The sequence below is a fragment of the Clupea harengus genome, chromosome 22 (assembly GCF_900700415.2).
Source record: "Clupea harengus chromosome 22, Ch_v2.0.2, whole genome shotgun sequence".
Lineage (NCBI taxonomy): Eukaryota > Metazoa > Chordata > Actinopteri > Clupeiformes > Clupeidae > Clupea > Clupea harengus.
The window spans coordinates 1,768,720-1,788,569 of NC_045173.1; the positions used below are offsets into that span (position 1 = coordinate 1,768,720).

The 19,850-nt window shown below is 44.4% G+C and overlaps 1 protein-coding gene across 8 annotated transcripts in view; it reads right to left on the reverse strand.

The window, feature by feature from the left end:
• Positions 1–19,588, reverse strand: part of LOC105903858 (receptor-type tyrosine-protein phosphatase S-like) — a 73,268-nt gene extending 53,680 nt beyond the window's left edge. For 6 of the 8 annotated variants that reach the window (XM_031560137.2, XM_031560135.2, XM_031560133.2 and 3 more), the window contains exons 1-5: positions 17,878–19,034; positions 7,405–7,478; positions 5,395–5,577; positions 3,314–3,462; positions 2,898–3,039 (exon numbers count right to left, since the gene is read on the reverse strand). In XM_031560137.2, the coding sequence (XP_031415997.1) occupies positions 2,898–3,039; positions 3,314–3,462; positions 5,395–5,518 (415 nt within the window). In that variant the 5' untranslated portion in view covers positions 5,519–5,577; positions 7,405–7,478; positions 17,878–19,034. Of the gene's footprint in view, positions 1–2,897; positions 3,040–3,313; positions 3,463–5,394; positions 5,578–7,404; positions 7,479–17,877; positions 19,037–19,465 lie in introns of those variants that run through there. The other 2 variants (XM_031560131.2, XM_031560136.2) reach the window with 2 other exon arrangements.
• Between the last annotated feature and the right edge of the window lie 262 nt (positions 19,589–19,850).

A 19,850-nucleotide genomic window follows, 5' to 3' on the forward strand; every position in this document is an offset into this window, starting at 1 on the left:
ACACACACACACACACACACACACTAACACACACACACACACACACACACACACACACACTAACACACACACACACACACACACAGACACACACACACACACACACACACACACACTAACACACACCACACACACACACACACACACACACACACACACACACACACACACACACACACACACACACACACACTAACACACTAACACACACCCACACACACACACACACACACACACACACACACACACACACACACACACACACACACACACACACACACACACATCCCAGTCTTGCCTAATCCCCTAGTTCCTCCTGTAGAAAGGAGCCTCCTATGGTAGCTGTACCTTACTGGGTCTGGAAATGTGTGTGTGTGTTTAGCAGGCAGCCATTACACGGCACAGAAAACAAAATGCTCCCAGGTCTCAGCGAAGCCTCAGCGCACAGGCATTTCATTACTAGTAGCGCATGTGCATGACAGTGAATATATACATAGAAACACATCAATACGGATATGCCTACATACATATCAAAACAAATACCAATGCATTGATGCTTACATTTCATTTGAAGCTGACACTATATTTGTATAACTTCCCTAAAGCTTAAATAAACAAACATTTATGTATGACACTGTAAAACAACTGACGTGAACATTTCTATAAAAATTCTAAATGTGAATATGAAATATTTTGTTGATTTCACTGATAGTAAAATAATACAAATCCAATTGCAATCCAATTATTTAGGTCATCTACACCTTGCAAACAACTAGTAAAGACGTTGTGTACCAGAAGAGCATCTATAGGCACTTTTCCACTGCAGGAACTAGTGTGCTGTTTTAGGGGGTAGGCACCTTTAGCTAGTTTTCCATTGCAGGAACCAGCCCTGTAGGACCTCCTTCAATGCCATTTTCGGGGGCAAAATAAGTACCAACTCTGCGGTAAGTATGTCTGTGCAGCGGTGAAACTGCTGTGTGGTGCTTGCAGTGATGATTGACACTTATTGGTTAAACGCAGCGTGAATGGAAGACAACAACAAGCACCATTTTTAAAACCAATAAGATTTACCAGAGGTGACACAGTGAATACAGCCAAATAAATTATAGCTTACACAGTTAGCTTGTTGAAGTTACTGTCATTGAATGAACAGCATGCCAGCTGAAATACAGACTTTAATTAATCATCCTGGTATATTAATTTATCAATTAATAACAGCTGCCATGAAGCCATTTAATCGCGTGTTAGCATTTTTATAGCTAAATTCAACCGTCGACTCGATCTGAGAGTAGTTCTAACGTTAACTAGGAAATCTCTGGTTTAACAGTGTAATGTTGGTGCTGTCACTGGAGAAATCATAATTTGTTCGTGCTCGGAACTCACATTGCGATGTTCCGTTGAAAATACTTCTTAAGTGAAGTCTTAAGTGTTTGTACAATCTTAAGTGTTTGGGCCATTCTGGAACCAGTTTTCCTGGCTGAGAGACGTTTTTTGGCTGTTGAAACTGGTTCAACATGAGGCATCGGCTCCAAACCAGCCCAGGAACTGCCTAGTTGAAAGAGGGGTATGTCCCTGCCTCTGTCTCTGTGTGGTGTGAGCAGTATGTCTCTGCCTCTGTCTCTGTGTGATGTGAGCAGTATGTCTCTGCCTCTGTCTCTGTGTGGTGTGAGCAGACCGGTATGTCTCTGTCTCTGTCTCTGTGTGGTGTGAGCAGACCGGTATGTCTCTGTCTCTGTGTGGTGTGAGCAGACCGGTATGTCTCTGTCTCTGTGTGGTGTGAGCAGACCGGTATGTCTCTGTCTCTGTCTCTGTGTGGTGTGAGCAGACCGGTATGTCTCTGCCTCTGTCTCTGTGTGGTGTGAGCAGACCGGTATGTCTCTGCCTCTGTCTCTGTGTGGTGTGAGCAGACCGGTATGTCTCTGTCTCTGTGTGGTGTGAGCAGACCGGTATGTCTCTGCCTCTGTGTGGTGTGAGCAGACCGGTATGTCTCTGCCTCTGTCTCTGTGTGGTGTGAGCAGACCGGTATGTCTCTGCCTCTGCCTCAGTCTCTGTGTGGTGTGAGCAGACCGGTATGTCTCTGCCTCTGTCTCTGTGTGGTGTGAGCAGACCGGTATGTCTCTGCCTCTGTCTCTGTGTGGTGTGAGCAGACCGGTATGTCTCTGCCTCTGTCTCTGGGTGGTGTGAGCAGACCGGTATGTCTCTGCCTCTGTCTCTGTGTGGTGTGAGCAGACCGGTATGTCTCTGCCTCTGCCTCTGTCTCTGTGTGGTGTGAGCAGACCGGTATGTCTCTGCCTCTGCCTCTGTCTCTGTGTGGTGTGAGCAGACCGGTATGTCTCTGCCTCTGCCTCTGTCTCTGTGTGGTGTGAGCAGACCGGTATGTCTCTGTCTCTGTGTGGTGTGAGCAGACCGGTATGTCTCTGCCTCTGTCTCTGTGTGGTGTGAGCAGACCGGTATGTCTCTGCCTCTGTCTCTGTGTGGTGTGAGCAGACCGGTATGTCTCTGCCTCTGTCTCTGGGTGGTGTGAGCAGACTAGTGAGTCAGAGTGCCTGAGCCGCATGCCGCTGAACTTGTTGAGAAAGTTTAATTTTCATTCGTGTTACGTACTCGCAGGAGTATCAATGTTACTATGGCAACAAGCTTGCTCCCATTTTGTATCTGATCTCATTACTGCCACTATGAAGACCACAGGGCTGACCATGGAATAATGGCTTCTATTCATAATGTATTTGCGAAGCGATAATGGAGAAGAGATTCATGACTCAAATGCTCTCATAAATATGTTGTGATGGCCTAGACGATTGCATATTTTTTAAATAAGATGTATAATAAACACTTTTTTGTTGGTTTTGTTTGCTTATTTTTTTGCTGATCAGGAGTAGTATAAGCATGGCACTTACCCCTCAGGATTGTGAGTCTGGAGGTAATAGATATTTCCCCTTCGCTGTTGCGGGCCACGCACTCATAGATGTTTTCATCTCGTGGCGCTCTCAGAGGCTGGATCCTCAACACAGCCCCCGCTGCTTCATCAAACTCTATGGTCTGCGCCATTAGAGATACAGGCCACAGGCAGGACAAAAAAAACAAATGTTCAGACTTATATATTCAAGTGAAAAATGGCCAACAAAATATTGACGATGCAAAGAAATATTAAAATCCAGGCGTATACCACAGAGTTACATGATTGTACATGATTACTTTGAAAAGGCTTGATTCTTACTAATACAAACTCATTCATCAAAGGTCAGTGTGTGTGTGACAGCCCTAATAAACAGAGGTGCAATAACTGTCATTGGACATGGGTTAGGTGACTGACCTCAATGCGCTGAGAACTGACTTTCTTCCCTTTCTTGTTCCACACAACCTGTGGCTTGGGGTCACCTGTTGCCTGACACACGAATGAGACGGCTCCCCCTGACACACCTATCTGGTCTGAAGGAAGCTTGATGAATCTGGGGGGGGAGACTGGGAGAGAAGAGGTGGGGAAAAGAAAAAGATTTATGCCATGAAATGTTGTCAATCGAAGGCAGAAAGAGTGGCAGGACCTGTAAGATGTGAGACAGTCGGGGGGGAACGTTGACAGCGTTGGGCCATCTCAGTGACACTGGTGACAGAAGGCAATAACACACAGCGATATTTCTGTCCCCCTTATTCAATAAGCCATTACTAGATCCATCCCCAACCATCCCAGAATAGAAATAGGATCAAATTGGGTCCAGACAGACGGCCGCCCCACCTGAGATTGACACCCGGTGAGCCCCAAGGTGCTCAGAGGGCCTGTCGTCATAGATACGAAAACCTTCCAAGCGCAGGAGCCTGGCCTCTGTGCGCTGTTGCCATGGCAGCACGTAAAACGGGGCAAGCTTAAACTCCTCCCTTTCAGAAGTTGAATCAGTCTCATCTATCAGATCACAGCTAGAGCTGACCCCTCACCATGGTAACCACCCTTTCTCTTCCCCCTCTTTCCTCTCTCTCTCTCTCTCTCGCTTGTTCTGTCACTCTCTCTCTCTCTCTCTCTCTCTCTCTCTCTTTCTGACTATCTCTCTCTCTCTCATTCTGTCACTCTCTCTCTCTCTCTCTCTCTCTCTCTCTTTCTGCCTCTCTCTCTCTCTCTCTTTCTGTCTCTCTCTCTCTCTCTCTCTCTCTCTCTCTCGTTCTGTCTCTCTCACGCTTTCTTGCTTCATCTCCTTCTCCTCATCCCCTCTTTCGTCTTCTTTCACAGGTGAGGCTGGTCTGTGTGGAGAGTACTGGAGTGGAACAAGAGCTCCAGCCTCCTCTTCCTCTTCCTCCACTGCACACACTGTCATTCTGATTTAACCACTCACTTACTCAAGCATGTCAGGGGCTTTTGTATTTGCAGTTATCAAGTTATTCCCACAGGAGGAAGTGAGAGAGATGGGTGAGAGAACGAAAGAAAGAAGGGAGGGAGGGAGGGAGAGGGAACAAGCACGAAAGGCAGGCGATGTCATATTGGTTTCGCACCTCTCGCAGGCATAACAACATCAGCACTGGGTGTGTTTTTGTTTACTCTGGAATTCTGGGAGAATTCGAGAAGCAGGGTGAAAATCTCCGGGGAGGGCTCAGCTCCCATGTTAGCAACGCAGCGCAGCGCAGCGCTGGTGCAATAACCAACCTTTATTATGCTATGCCAAACTACCTCCTCAAAGCACAAAGATTCCAGCAATTAAATGTACTTGGATTGCAGTATTTCAAGCCTCAGTCCTTAACCTATAAGCCATAATCCATAATGAATTGTGTTTACTTAGTCCCTAATATCTCTGCTCAAGGCAAAGCCCTTAGCAGCAGTATCCCAGCACAAATGTGAAGCCAGCCCATACTAGCACATCACCGGTGCACGGGGTGCAGCATCACCATGACAACCATGATCAAACCCCCGTCAGAACACAAACATGAAGGGAGGGTGGGGGTGGGGGGCTGCGCCACACAAACACAACACAATATGTAGAACCTAGTATCTCATACCTGGCTGACAGTCTGACAATCAAAGTACAGGCTTTCTCCTCACAGATCAAGGATTGGGGGAATAATAGGCTTGCCATAGCAGGTCAAATGGCTGTGTGGTTAAGAGCCAGGCAATTTTCCATTTTTATAGTTCTTTTCATGGACAAGGCAGGTTGAGATAAATCCTTGTGTCACTCTATGATGTATAGTGTATAAGCTCTGTATCATTTACTGCACCCGAGATAAGCGATCTACATTCAACATGTAGCATTTTTCTATTTTCCTCTCAACAGCCTAGCCTGTCTACTTGTTACACACTATCTTCGCCATAGCAATATGACACCCTATGGGTTTTGTCAGCAGCAGAAGGGGAAGCAGTCATGTCAGGGGCACAGAAGAGGAGCTGTAATGAGGAGACAGATGAATGTACAGTACCTAAGGCATCAGAGAGGTGGTGCAGAGGCAACAGGAGCAGGCTGAGGACGAGCACCACAGAGTGGGCTGATCTGGAGCTCAGCTTGGCCTGAGCCAAGAGGCCTCGTCCCGTCCAGAGAGCCATGACCCCTCAGTAGGGAGGGGGGGTAGAGATGGACGCTTCGCTTACGATGGCCAGGCACTCTGCAAGACAGACAGACATTATTAGACAGAAATACAGACAGACAGACAGACAGACAGACATATAATTATACCAACAGCTACTGTAGATTCAGATACTAAATTGCATGCAGGTGTGATCAAGACAGGCAGGTCATAAGGAATACAAGGTTACTAATCTTTTTTGACAGAAGATTATGATTTATGTATAACAGTTATCATGTATGAAAAATGATCTGTATTCAGCAAAACATTGTGGAGCACAACACATGATGTGCCACGGCCGGCTGGGGGTTGAGAGACCTCCATATGTGGATTAGAGGGAACAAAAAAATGGCATGGATTTTCACGGCATAGCCATCTGTTTGTGCCATGTAGAGAGAGAGACTGCAAATATGGGCGCCTATTCTTCATTTTGAGCTGACACATGAGAAATAAGCATTGCCGCACACGACATACAGGCACGCCAAAAGAACACACATACTTGGCTCTAACTCTCAAAAAAAGATTGGGTTTTGGAGTGTCTTTCAGAATGTCAAGAGGAAAAACACATTTCTCTCTGCGCTCCAGTCAATAACTTCAGCAGTTCAGTCAAGCCTCCACTCCGCTGGCAATCCCTCATGCAAATACACACTAGCCTCAGTAAGTGCTCCTGCGATGATCACATGTATTTGACATATGTCTCCTATTGACAGCACTAATGCCAAACATGGATGGGTCCTAAGGCAGGGGTGGAAATGGGTTGTCATGTGCTCCATTAATAATTAAGCCACTTCCTGGGCCTGGTGCCCTTCCCGTCCAGAGTCTCCCATTAAAACCCAGGGCGCGTGAACACGCTCTCAGACTGAGGGCATTTTTCACCATCGGGCAGAAGCGCACCGACTCAGCCGAGGTCTGCAAAAGCTCCCCGGTGAGAGGTCGATAATCCACAAGTCTGATCGATTTTTCCCCTCTCTCTCCACCATGCCTGGGCGCATACAGGTGTGAAGCCAAATGAGATGGGATCTGATATTAAGTCTTTTTTTCTCTCTCTCTCTCTCTCTCTCTCTCTCGCTCTCTCCTGCTTTTCATAATACAACACTATAACAAGCTCCGCTTTCGCCCTGCATATGAGAGACAGCAGTTAACCACTTGCACAGGGGAAAGGGAAGATTAGGATCCACTGTTTGGGGCACACAGGGTTGCAAGGCATAATTAAAGTTTGACCTTAGACAACACGAAGTGTCTTCTCTTGATGCATTTTCATGCAAAGCACCTCTCTCTCTCTCTCTCTCTCTCTCCCTCTCTCCCTCTCTCTCTCTCTCCCTCTCTCTCCCTCTCTCCCTCTCTCTCTCTCTCTCTGTCTCTCTCTCTCTCTCTCTCTGTCTCTCTCTCTCTCTCTCTTTCTCTCTCTCTCTCTCTCCCTCTTCCTCTCTTCATAGATATAAACCTCTGCAGTCAACATGCAAACAGAGGCTTTAACTAAGCCTGTGAATTCCACCTCTTTCCTGTATTTAAGCTTCCCTCCCAACTGAGGCAGATTTTCCTCCCTGAAATGACCCCATCCAGATGTTGCTGTTCTATGTGATCTACTAACACAGTTTAGCGAAAAGAGCCCGCAGTAACGGATAGTCTTTTGCTGAGCGTGCAGAGCAGTTCGGGGCAAGACGATTCATCACTTAGAGCGATGCTCTGATCTTTTTTAATGCTTTTGCCTTTGTCACAATTTTTTTTTATGAAATGCATTAATGACCAAATTGGCTGCACAAAGAATTGCTGAACTGCACAGAAGCTTGAGTACTGGCCAGAAACGGAAGAGTCACTCTTGAAAACAGAAACACTCAGCATAGCAAAGCAAGGGGATATCCTTACCTCTTCGTCTTTTTAAAACCTATTTAGCTTCATGTCCTCATTTCAGTAATCCCCTGCAGCCAGAGCCAGTATACCTAAAATCAGAGAGAGAGGATAAGAGATTACATGTCTCATGGATCAGACAATGGTGGAACATGCCTCACTAAAAGTGAAAGACAAATACTCCAAACCCGCCTGCTAAGACTGAATTCAACCACTGGGACCTTGGCAGCGTCACCAAGATGGGCAAAGTGTCAGCCTAGAAACTTGACTTTAGTTACACACACACACACACACACACTATATCCAGATGATGTATGTACAGTGGCAAAGATGGCTTCTGGGAGTGGTGGTTACAAACATACGCACCAGGTCACACTTTGAGTTACTATCCTATTATAAAAAAAACAGAGGCACATATGCAAAGGTGTTTTCCTCTTACAACTGCATATGAAAACTAAACCTACTTCAAAATCATTCCGTAGAGATTTTTGTGTAAGTGTGGTTATTTGCTACTGATTGAGGTCTTTAAATTGTTGCACCACATCTTTCTTCCTTTTTTTTCTTTCCCTTCGAGCTGCATCCTGTATTCGCTACTACTTCCATCCATCTGTGAGATCTGCAAACAGAATCCAAAACCTCCAGGGAGTCTGTCTCCACGACTACCACGCAGTAAGCTCCTCTCCAGCTCAGCTTACACTATCCAAATAACAGCTGCCCCCTTGTGAGGTCTAAAGGGAGCGGATTAGATGAGCCTCAGGTTTGGGTCTCCCACACAGGAGCCCTGCGTTGATCTTGGAGTCCCTTCAAAGGAAGAGACTCTCACCATGGGTCAATTACTGGAGGAGCTTTCTCTTCTGTGGGATAGGCACATGTCGGATGGAGCATTGTGGTTTACAGACAGGCCTAATAACATGGTTTGGGTTTTTAGCAAAGAGGTCTGCTAGTTCCGGAGTCGGAGTTCCGGATGGTAGCCCATCCTCCTGAGGTGGTGAATGGGTTGGTGTGTAACTACCCCAGGATGACATCAGCAGCCTTAATGGCTCCAGTGAAACAGCCAGCCGCCCTGGGCTGTTTGGAGCTAATGCACAGGGGCTAAGCAGCTTTGCCCAGGGTCATCACTCGAGTCGAGCGATGTTAGCCTAGGGTTTGCAGAGTGGAGTGGCCAGCTTAGGGCCAGCACTCTCACTACCAGCTGCTCAGAGCAAGAGATGGTCATCAGTGAGTGGGCCATCCCTCGAGGTCAGCTGCAGGGTGGGCAAATGGTGCGCTTAGGGTCACGACCTTGGCTAGACTGAGCAGATGGTGCCATGGGCTTATAACATGGAAGGGAAAGCGTGGAAATAGGATATCAGACTAATTTGGATGAACAATACAGATGCTTACTCAGACTGGATATCTTGTTCTCTAGATATCTTAGTTCTCACTTCCCTATACTGGCTGAATACGGATATAAATATTCAGACACATTTGCTTTTCTGACTGCCCCTCTACCATTCTCTTCTGATGTCATTTGTGAATGTTGACGTGGAGCCCAAGGCCAGAGGTCACGGCCAAGGAGTTGTTACGTCAGACGTTAGTATTACACTCTCCATGACCTCACAAAGACGTGCAATTATTGCAATAACAGAAAACATGCAAAAAAGAGCCACCATGGCAAGGCCCCTTTAAAGGTTTGGAGGGAGACTAGATGGGGAGAGACTAGATGGGGAGAGACTAGATGGGGAGAGGATGTTTGGAGGGAGACTAGATGGGGAGAGGATGTTTGGAGGGAGACTAGATGGGGAGAGACTAGATGGGGAGAGGATGTTTGGAGGGAGACTAGATGGGGAGAGACTAGATGGGGAGAGACTAGATGGGGAGAGGATGTTTGGAGGGAGACTAGATGGGGAGAGACTAGATGGGGAGAGACTAGATGGGGAGAGGATGTTTGGAGGGAGACTAGATGGGGAGAGGTTGTTTGTTGTTTATTTTTGTTACAGGAAGCTGAGATGCAGATGGAAGCCAAAGCGCATAGCAAACTCAGGTAAGTTAGGAAAAAAGCACTAAAATGTTGGTTGTATACTTCATGAGTGAACACCTCTTTTTCAAACTTGAAATTGATAAAATTACAATAAACTAAACAAAAGCTAACACAAGGAGAGGATTATCTCCCATGTAGAAAATGCAACGATGTCTAAGCATTCACTTTGTATGCAAGGATATGATCATGTCAACCTGTGCAAGCTTCAGATTGTATCACTTACGATACGAAGGGCACTTTTAACATTGTTGTCCTGATTTCCATGTTGGAAATGGCCTTTTTAAACCGTGATCATATTTCTCTCCACTCTCAATGGCCAGAGAGAACGGTTGCTTGGCATCGCTGGAGCGGCAGCAGCTTCCCTCCATGACCCTACAGCCTGTTGGTGGAATGTGTGTGCCGTGCCAAAGGCAGATGGGTCCGCATCGCGGCGCTCCACACACAGGTGCCTGCCAGAGCGCTGATGGAGGCAGGCACACATGGAGGAGCTCCACTGCTGCAGGGGGAGGGTGACAAACTGGGCCCGCTTTCAGCAGGTATCCCATCCACCCATCCACTGCCAGACGGTGGGGGGCTTAGTGTTACCTGGCCGTGAAGGCTGCTTCTCATCTGTGAGTGATGGGCCTGCTCAGAAACATGTACAGTGCCTACCTACCTTAACGCCTGCTCCTAACGTCAACACATTTGATAATGACACATTACCATCGCAGTACTTTCTCAATCGTTTTCCTCACTTCAGACTATAGTCTATATATACTGTATATATATATATATATATATATATATATATAATGCACACTCAACATATTTCATGACATTTCTATGTGTTTATGGAGTAATGTGACATGTGACATAATAGACCATCCAGCTGAAGAGGGCTGGGTGATCAGTAGGCTGCTTCAGTGTATCTGACACCAGGAGCCAGAGCAGCAGGCAGGTATCTGGCATCATATAAACACAGGCTTACGCTTCCCCACAGCCATGCATGAATAGGAGACTGCTAATAAGCCAGAGCGCTCTGCATGGTAAATGTCAGAGGGCTACAAGCAGTCTTAATACTTCTCCATATGCCTTAAAAATAATTCAATAAATCCACACTTTATGAGTCTGGGCTGATATAGAACAGCACTTCTGGGGGAGGGGGGGGAGGGGGTCTGTGTGTGCGCAGTGCAAACGCAGAGACTGAGCTGTGCTAGTGGTGATAGCAAGTCCTCTGATCACACCCCCAGGGTTCCGTGGAGCGTGGACGAGTGCTGCGAGGCTTAGAGGCTGAGTGTGTTCAATCCTCCCACTTTGGGCTTAGATCTGCAGACTTGTCACATCCCCGGCACCCGGTCGGACAGAACATTCCAGATTCATTACCGGTCTGCTTTTCTACGATAAGTGTAGCAGGGCCCCGACGTGCTAGGCAAGTCCCAACAATCTAAATAAAAAAAATCCTAGTGAAATGTAATGGCAAAGATGATCTGTGAATCTGAGAACAGTGAATGCATCAGTAGCAGTGATGTGCGCCAGCAAGACCACTCTAGGGTAATCGAATACCGGCAGGAATAACAATGTGGCCATGATTGCATTTAAGGTATAAAGTTAAGAGCCTCTAAAGTGAAATTAGATTTTTAAAGGACACCATTCTAATACAGGAAGCAATACTTTCAGGGCCCATCGATCCCAGACGGTTTAACTGGCCAGTCGGCTCTCAGACTTGGAATAAAATGTATGGTTGAATTTAGAATGTTTTTTTTTTTTTTTGCCATGTATTGATCACGTCAAGTCAAGCTAAACAAAAAGGTCTGTCGTTTCATAATAAAAGTTTGCCTGTTATAACACCAAAAGTCTTTGCTTAAATATTGATAACAAGAACAAGAATAATGACATCACATTTCTACACATTTCTACACTGCATTACAAAATGTTGAAGCGTCTGTAAAATGCGTTGGTAACCCACTTATGAAGACCATTTGAAATATCATAGCATAGCACTAGTGCCAGAGGAATGAAAGCCTACTTTATGTTTACCTCTCCCACCCCGGAAACAGGCTCTCCAAAGCCCAGATCATCCTCTTTAATCTACTGTCATTACAGATGAGCTCCATGATAGCACATCAGCACACAACTGCTCCCATTGTGGACAGCGGCTCTAATGGAAACTTGAATAAGATAGCCTGGCGTAAGTGCAGGTCTCGTCACTAAGGAGGAAATGGCACACACACGGTTCTGAGTGCAGCATGACCATGGATGTGACAGAGGCTGTGGAGCTATGTTTACATCATACACATTCACATACATCACATACATACTTCACTCTCTCTCTCTCTCACACGCACACACAAACACACACACACACACACACACACAAACACAACACACACAACACACACAAACATATACACAATAACTATTTCCTCAGATGTAAAGGGGAGTTGAGATCTTCCAATATGATCATTTCACACCAGATGTCTGAATAACACAGCTCTAAACAGCCTATGGCATCTCTTGGGTTGCCGGGTTGGTTTGAAATGTGGGTTGTTGGATATGACCATATATTTCCCCTGCATAAAGATGTCCATACTCAAGGCTACCTCCCTGACAGCGCAGGGCAAGCTGCCTCTGTCTACAGACCTCTATCTTTGAGTCTGTGGTGGGATGTTCAGCAGTGGTGAACCGTTGGCGCTGAATGTTAAGCTGATCTTTGGATGTTCAGCAGTGGTGAGGCGTTGGCGCTGAATGTTAAGCTGATCTTTGGATGTTCAGCAGTGGTGAGGCGTTGGCACTGAATGTTAAGCTGATCTTTGGATGTTCAGCAGTGGTGAGGCGTTGGCGGTGAATGTTAAGCTGATCTTTGCAGCTTTTGATGGACCTTTCTCAGTTTGTTTCTCTGCACCTGACTTACTTAGAAAGGCCTCCCTGCTTTAGGTGTCCCTGGGCCATTCTTACGTGAGACATAATCTTCTCACCACAACTGTCAGGAGACCAAAAATACACACACACACACACACACACACACACACACACACACACACACACACACACGCACACACACACACACACGCGCACACACACACACACACACACACACTCACATTGAGAAGAGAAGAAATCCCTGTCATGGCAAACATACTAATTTGGGCTAATTTTGTGTAATGGATCTTCCGGTATGCAGAGGTGTCAAGGTAAAATTCATACTTAGCTGCCCCCTAAGCCCTTGTCAACACACGTTCCAACTGGCATACCTTTACCTCACAGGCTTCCTTAGCTAGAACGGCTTACTCTAAAGTGGTATATATACTAATGGCTTACTCTAAAGTGGTATATAAACTAATGGCTACACTGTAAAGGTGTTACGATATTTTTCATCACAATATTATATCAATACAGCAACGCCAAGTATTTAAGATATTTATTTAATATTACGATTTCAATTTTATTTTGGTACATATATCTACTCTGATAACATTGCTTCTGAAGTCCACAATATGGTGCAACACCTCGTTCTTCTCTTGCGTCACAGCAGAAATTGGAAAGGAAGTCAGAGTCGAGAACAAATGTACCGCACCAAGATGGCTGCAGAGACTCCCAGTATAAGAAACATAATATATGGGAGAAATAAACCAAAGTGTATTGTAGGATCGAATCACAATACTTGTTGTATTGGAAAATAATCCAGATAGAATCACAATAACATTGCATCGTGGCCCAAATATCATGATAGTATACCATATACTGTCGCCTCTGTGGCAATCCCCCCCCCCCCCCCCCCCCATTGCACAGTCATTCATCTACCAGGAATAACATTGAATACAAGGCTACATACAAGGCTGAATCACAGTATGCATGTTAGTCCAGCAAGTTGATACAGATGTCTGTAACTTCAACCATCTGTATATTTAATTCATGACAAGAGGATAAACACGTGTGTCTTTCATCCATTCATTAAAGGCTGTGAACCGCAGGGCCATTCACAGGGGGGTAGCATTCTTTCACTTGTTGTGTCTGTGAGTCTTACATAAACCCTCGCTGCAGTGTAGGACTGATCCTATTCTATCTTTCTTTTTTTAATATCTGATAAATAATAGGTCCACTGCTTCGTCTCCTCCAGCCCATTATTCCAGCGCTAAATTAAACATGTAAACCCAACCGGCAAGGTAGAGGGTGTAACCTGAGCCGTTGCCAGGAGACAGCATATCCAATCAGACGAGCATCTTGGGACCTCTATGAAAAATGGCAGCACCTTGTCAACTGAAGCACCACCGAAGTCTGTTTTATTTTTAGCCCTCCACTGATTCCCCTGTTCTCTTGGCGTCCTTTTAAAACACAACTGTCCCTCACTCACATTAAATCTACCAGGTTCTAAAAGCGGCGCTTTAGCATTTGTACCAGGTACAGGAAGCTGACATTGTTTAAAAACACAACAGAGCTCATAGTACCATGTAAAACAGCGCATTTTTCTTTTCATTTCCCCGGGTAATTGATGATAAATTATTCCCGATACAGAGGGTAATTCTTACAAGCCGCTGCAGCGGCATCCTTTATGTCCCTGACAACCCGTCCTGGTAACCGGTGAGAAATTCCTTTATTGATCGAACAGAGAGAGGTGAAGAGAGCATCTAAAATTCTTATGTGAAGAAAATCAATGAGAGCAGCAAAAGGGCTGACAATAGGCAAGATGACGGGACACCTGCTACCAAAACTCAACACCAGTCTATCGCTCATTAAGCCTGACCCACGGCCATGAGCTGAAATTCAAAATGGATTCATCCAGACCAGTGGCGCCGACTCTGCCCAGCCAGACCAGAGACGAGCACGAGAGTTCAGGGGTCACAGAGCCCGTGCTCTGTGAGTCAGTCATCATGTCACACTGGGACAGTTATTACCATGACATCAGGGAACACAATTTCACCAACAGTAAAAAGAGGCATAGATATTAAATGTTATGGTACTCTTGTGGGTAATAAAACTCTGCCCTTTCTGTACTAAAACACATGTACTACACATATAGTGTGTACCAAGTGCTAGTGTTGGTATTGAGAAGCTTCTTATGAACCGATATTCAATAATTACCAAGTATGTTCAGATTTTTAAAGGCTGCATTTCACAAAGAGGGTACCAAACAGAATTCATGTTTTTTTTGTTTTTTTTGTTTTTTTTAAACCAGTCAAAAATAATGACCTCACTGCTGGATGAATTAACCCTGTGGCCACAAACGTTTTCTAACACAGATAAAGAGTGTTGACATGATTCCACTCAATCTCTTCCCTGCACACCCACATAGAGCAGCCATCTTGTCACTATTCCTCCATCCACTTACGTCAGTCATCAGGACAGCTCCCTCCATCTCCCACCACATCCTCTCTCAGCAGGAGGCTTTCGCATGCAAGAACTAAGATGAACCTGAATTAAGTTGTAAAATGCCAAAAAGAATGCATCTACAAATGTTTGTCTGTGAAAGTTGATGTGGCATCCCAATACTCATCTGTGTCAACCAAAGCATGCTCGCCCATTCTAGAGTGAGAATACAGAGAGTGGCCTTGACCTTTCCTTTCTGATGTAAATATCAAATAATATAAACTGAATACACACACCAGTGTATCTAAATAAAAACTGAAAGGCATAAATGAGAACAAGGCAAGGGAAAGAATTGCTGTCAGTCTATCTTTCTAGATGAAGCTTGCATCTACGTAAATTGTCCAGAGCAGATAACTCTGTCAGTTTTATTTATCGCTTGAACAACATATCAGGGTGATTCACTTAGGCCTCAGTTGACAGACGTGGACTGCTACCTCTCTATTCTAGAGAGAAAACTCTGAGGCGTACTGATTTTGGACTGCTCTGCACCTTTGACATAGGCCAAAAAATGGAGGTCGACAACATTTTTCTGACCCTGTTTTGAAAATAAATAGTGGGGCAACTCTACATGCAAACCCTTGCCCTTTATTGTACTTTTTTACTCCAGTCAGGCACGTGCACAGATAGACAGGTGTTCATGCCCTCATGCCTTCTGACTCGAGTGCCCTTTTTGCAGGAATGTTTTTAACTATATGCATATAACTTTCTATAATTTTATATTTTAGTTCTTAAACTCTTAACTATGCCATCAAATTCCAATGACATGTGTGCCATGACTATGCCTGACCACTGTGTAGGTTCTAATTCTACGAGACACAAGGCCCTGCTCGATGCAGACTGGACCACGTAGCCTCATTTATTCAATAGCTCACCATTAAGCTTAACGACAAACAAGCTAGTCTGGCAAAACATATAACAAGTAAATATGGACACGGTTAATGGTCTATGCAATCGTATTTGGATATCAGAAATGCTCCTTTCTTGAGGCACACTGATAGAGTGTTGCTATCTATGATGTGACCTTTTTCAGTTTTTCCTTTTTAATAAATGTGCAAAAAATTCTAAATTCCTGTTTTCACTTGGTTATTATAGGGTACTGAGTGTAGATTGATGATGGACAAATGAATTTAAACAATTTTAGCATAAGGCTGCAACATAACAAAATATGATTAATCTGAAGGGGTCTGAACACTATATCAGTCAGAGGGACCAAACCAGTACTTTTACTTTCACACTTTAACTACATTTTGCTGCAAATTTTGATGTACTTTTATTTTAGTAGATTATTCACACAGGAGTTTTACTTGTTATAGCATATTTCTGCATTGCTTATTTGGTACTTAAGCAAAGGATCTGAATACTTCTTCCACCACTGGCTGAAGTGCACCCCAGTAAACATAGGCTTTTCTTTGGTGTGTGTTTGCTCTCTTCATCTGTACAGTAAGGCTAACCTCATTAGAAGTATGAAATAAACTCCATGAATCTGAATTCCTTTTCACCTTTTCATAGGTACAGAGTAGAGAGCTGAAACAGAAGCCCCTGCACAACGGATACACACACACACACACACACACACAGACACACACACACACACACACACACACACACACACACACACACACACTTCCATCGCATGAAGGAAGACCGGAAGGATCAGTTCAGTGAACCTTGTTCTCTTTGGATCTAATTAACTTGAATATGCAAGCTGTGGAGATCGATGAGCATCACATTTGACCATGACACATCTCTGACAGCAAGCCAAAATGACCAGAAAGAAGAAATGGTATAACTCCATTTGTTATACTGGTTATACCTAACCTCACACTTTACACAACCTCCCTGCTCTCTTCATTATTCAGTCCACACTGATTTAGGCCAATCCCCAAATGTTTTCACTCAATTTGGATGCTTAATGGTGGACACAGGACACAGCAGGTGCCCATGCTGATGTGACATGAAGAATTGGCCTTCTGTAACAACACACACACAAACACACACACACACACACACACACACACACACACACACACAAACATACACAGGAAAATAGAGTAGGTATTGACCTCAGACTAGGGTGAATGAGAGGAATGTTTCAAATGAATGAATTTGAACTATAAACTATCAGAAAATCTATAAAATGAATGCTTAATGGTACTATCTTACCATCTAACACCACATATAATGTCATATAATCTTAATCTCCATGGCACCCAAACCTCTATCTTTCACCAAGAGAGCATTACTCCATTGCGGTTTTGTTCTGGCAGAAGCACAGATGGACAACTGAAAACCTCAACAGCGATATGATCCTGCCATACAGTTTTGACTTCAGGTGTAACAAAACATTGCACTGCACTGCCTTCTGGCATATACTTATTGTCCACATGCACAGAGTGTGTGCCCACTGACAATCAAAGTTGTATTTAAAAATATTAATTCGCTAAACTCTCAAACGTAAAACAACAATTATATGTGATGTGGCCTGCAATTTCCCTCATCAGCCAGTCCACAAAACCTATTAGCTTCCATTGAGTTGCAATCACAGCGTATACGCTCCGGAAAAACCTGGCATCGGTCACTTGGTCGGCAGTTACCAAGACATAGCGTATTTAACTAAACAGAAGTCTGTTTGTGCGGAATCCCACGCGTATGTTTGGGAGGCTTCTGTAAGAAAACAATCATGTCTTAATCGCAGTCATTATGCAAAACAAAAAAGAAGAACAAAGGAATAAAACGTCGCCGTTCATGATTGAGGGGGTCCCCCGTGTATTCTTAAACGAACAATGAGACTGTAGGATACAGCTGGGTGGCACGAGCATCGGATGCCACCGACAACCTGCACCAACCGCATAGGCAAAACAATATAATGTTCAAAGCAAATGTAGGTTAGCCATGATGATCTTCAGCGTTCTCTTTTTTCTGTTATTTCTGTAAGTATTGACTTTATATGACTAGATAAAATTCCAGTCGAAAGAAACGGGAATTCTCTCGAGCACAGACAGCTACATCCAAAATTGCACCGATCGAGGTGAGCATAAAGAACAGAGTTGAGTGCATACGTTCTCTTGGCTCTTAGTGGGTTGTTCTGTTGTTAAAAATGAAATACATATTTCTAAAATGACACTCACCTTAAAAACGTCCCGTTTTATTGTTGGTCAAATACATAAGGGCATCCACATAGGGGATTCATACGGAGCGGGTGGGGAGGCTGCTACAAATTATAATCCGATATCTCCGTGATTTCTTCCTAAATTTGGAGATGCTCCGAAGTGCCTCGCGAAACAAATAACACTAAGTAAACCCTGATATCAGTGGTGCTGTGCTATCTCACTGGGCCGTTATCTTTCTGTCCCCATGTCGAGAAGCCTCCGTTAGGCTGTGCGGTGTAAGAGAATGGTGGTTGATGTCATCGATACTCTCAGCCCTCCTCCTTGGTACCCTCCCTCTTCACACACACACACACCCTGCTCGCGGGGATGTGATGAAGGCCGCTTCCAATAGGTGTGTGTAGGGTTTGTGAACTGGAAAGCGCTTAAGGTCAGCCTGGGCACAACAGATTTCATTTGAAATAGGCAAGGACTCTTTAAAATTCGACCTTGCGTAATTTTAATGTAATCTGGATATTTCAAATGACCAATAAAGGTAAATTCATTGCTTCCACAATTCATATGTCCGTATTGCCTCTTAAAAAACATCGAGGGTGTTTCAATGACGTTTTAATAAAAATGGTGTCTTGTGTGACCCCTTCACCTTCTCTTCCCCTTGTAATCCAGGAGTTCATCTGCAGCATACAGCATTAGGGCCAGCCAAGTCAGCAGAAAACTGGGCCAAGTGACACAGTTTCCTCCCCTATACTGGAGACAGCTACAATAGCCTTTATCAGACTATTCTACCCTCTGCGTTTGACATAGATTTGAGTCCCTTGTGGTGTTCTAGAGGTAGGCTATTTGCCTAAAATTGAATTCATAAAATACTGATGCATGTCTGCACTAGAACCGTAGGGTATAATTTTAGAGAGACCTGCCTTGCAGAAGCAAATCAAATCTGCCACAGGACGAGATACTCGTGAAGCTGAGGTCTACCTGGCGGAAGAATGAAAACGTGTGTGGCAGGCTCTCCTGGAGAGATGCGCGGATCAAAAGGGGATGTGCTCTGTAAAGCCACTTGGCGAACGTGTGCGAACATTAGAACATCCCCTGCATGACTTGCAAGGTTGTTTAGATACGACATAGGCTTTCATAGCCCAATTATCGACACATTAAAAAAAAATAGGCCTATATGAAATATTTATAATAAAGTGCTGCTAAATAGATCCCAAATCTTCTATGTTGTGACTATATGACAAACATTTTCCAAAGAGTGGGGTATTTTCTATCAGTTTTTAGACACTTTACAGGTGCAAGAAAGGCTTTCGTGCACTTTGCTTGTTATAGCGAATGAGCGGTCAGAAACAGCGAGAGTTGTTTAAATAAGGCAGTGAAGAAATTGTCTTCGTTATCAAATGGTATAGGCTATTCAATAAAATACAAAAAGCCAGCCTCCGATGAATTATTGTGTATCTACTGCCACCCTGTGGTGGTTTTAGACTCGTGCCACTACTCCGGTGTGACCCGTGTTAGGCTGCTTTAGTCTGAAGCACATTGCATATAGCTAGGAACAACAACTTGTATGTTAAAAAGACTGATCATTTGCTTTTAAAGGTATAGGGTCACCAACCTTAATAACTGAGTGATCTGTTGGAGAAATAGTCTCTGTTACCATGCTTGATGATTGGGTAAAGGAAGAAGCACTCCACTCACATCAGTCCCACTAATCACCACAAGGACAACATGACAACCATGTGACCTGGCCAAAGCAGTGTCTTGTCAAAGTGCCTTGTGGCTTTTAGGACTTTAGAGGAATGGACTTGTTGTTGCGCTACCACCAACTCCCTCCAAAATCACTGATCATATATCTGCCATTACACAATTTCTTGCACGAAGTAGACAGAAGAAAAGGGTTGCCATTTCTTGTAACAATTATATGCTCCATAAATGATCAATGCAGTGTATATAATGTGAGTAATGAAAAGCAGCATAAAGGGGGAAATCTTGTTATTGGT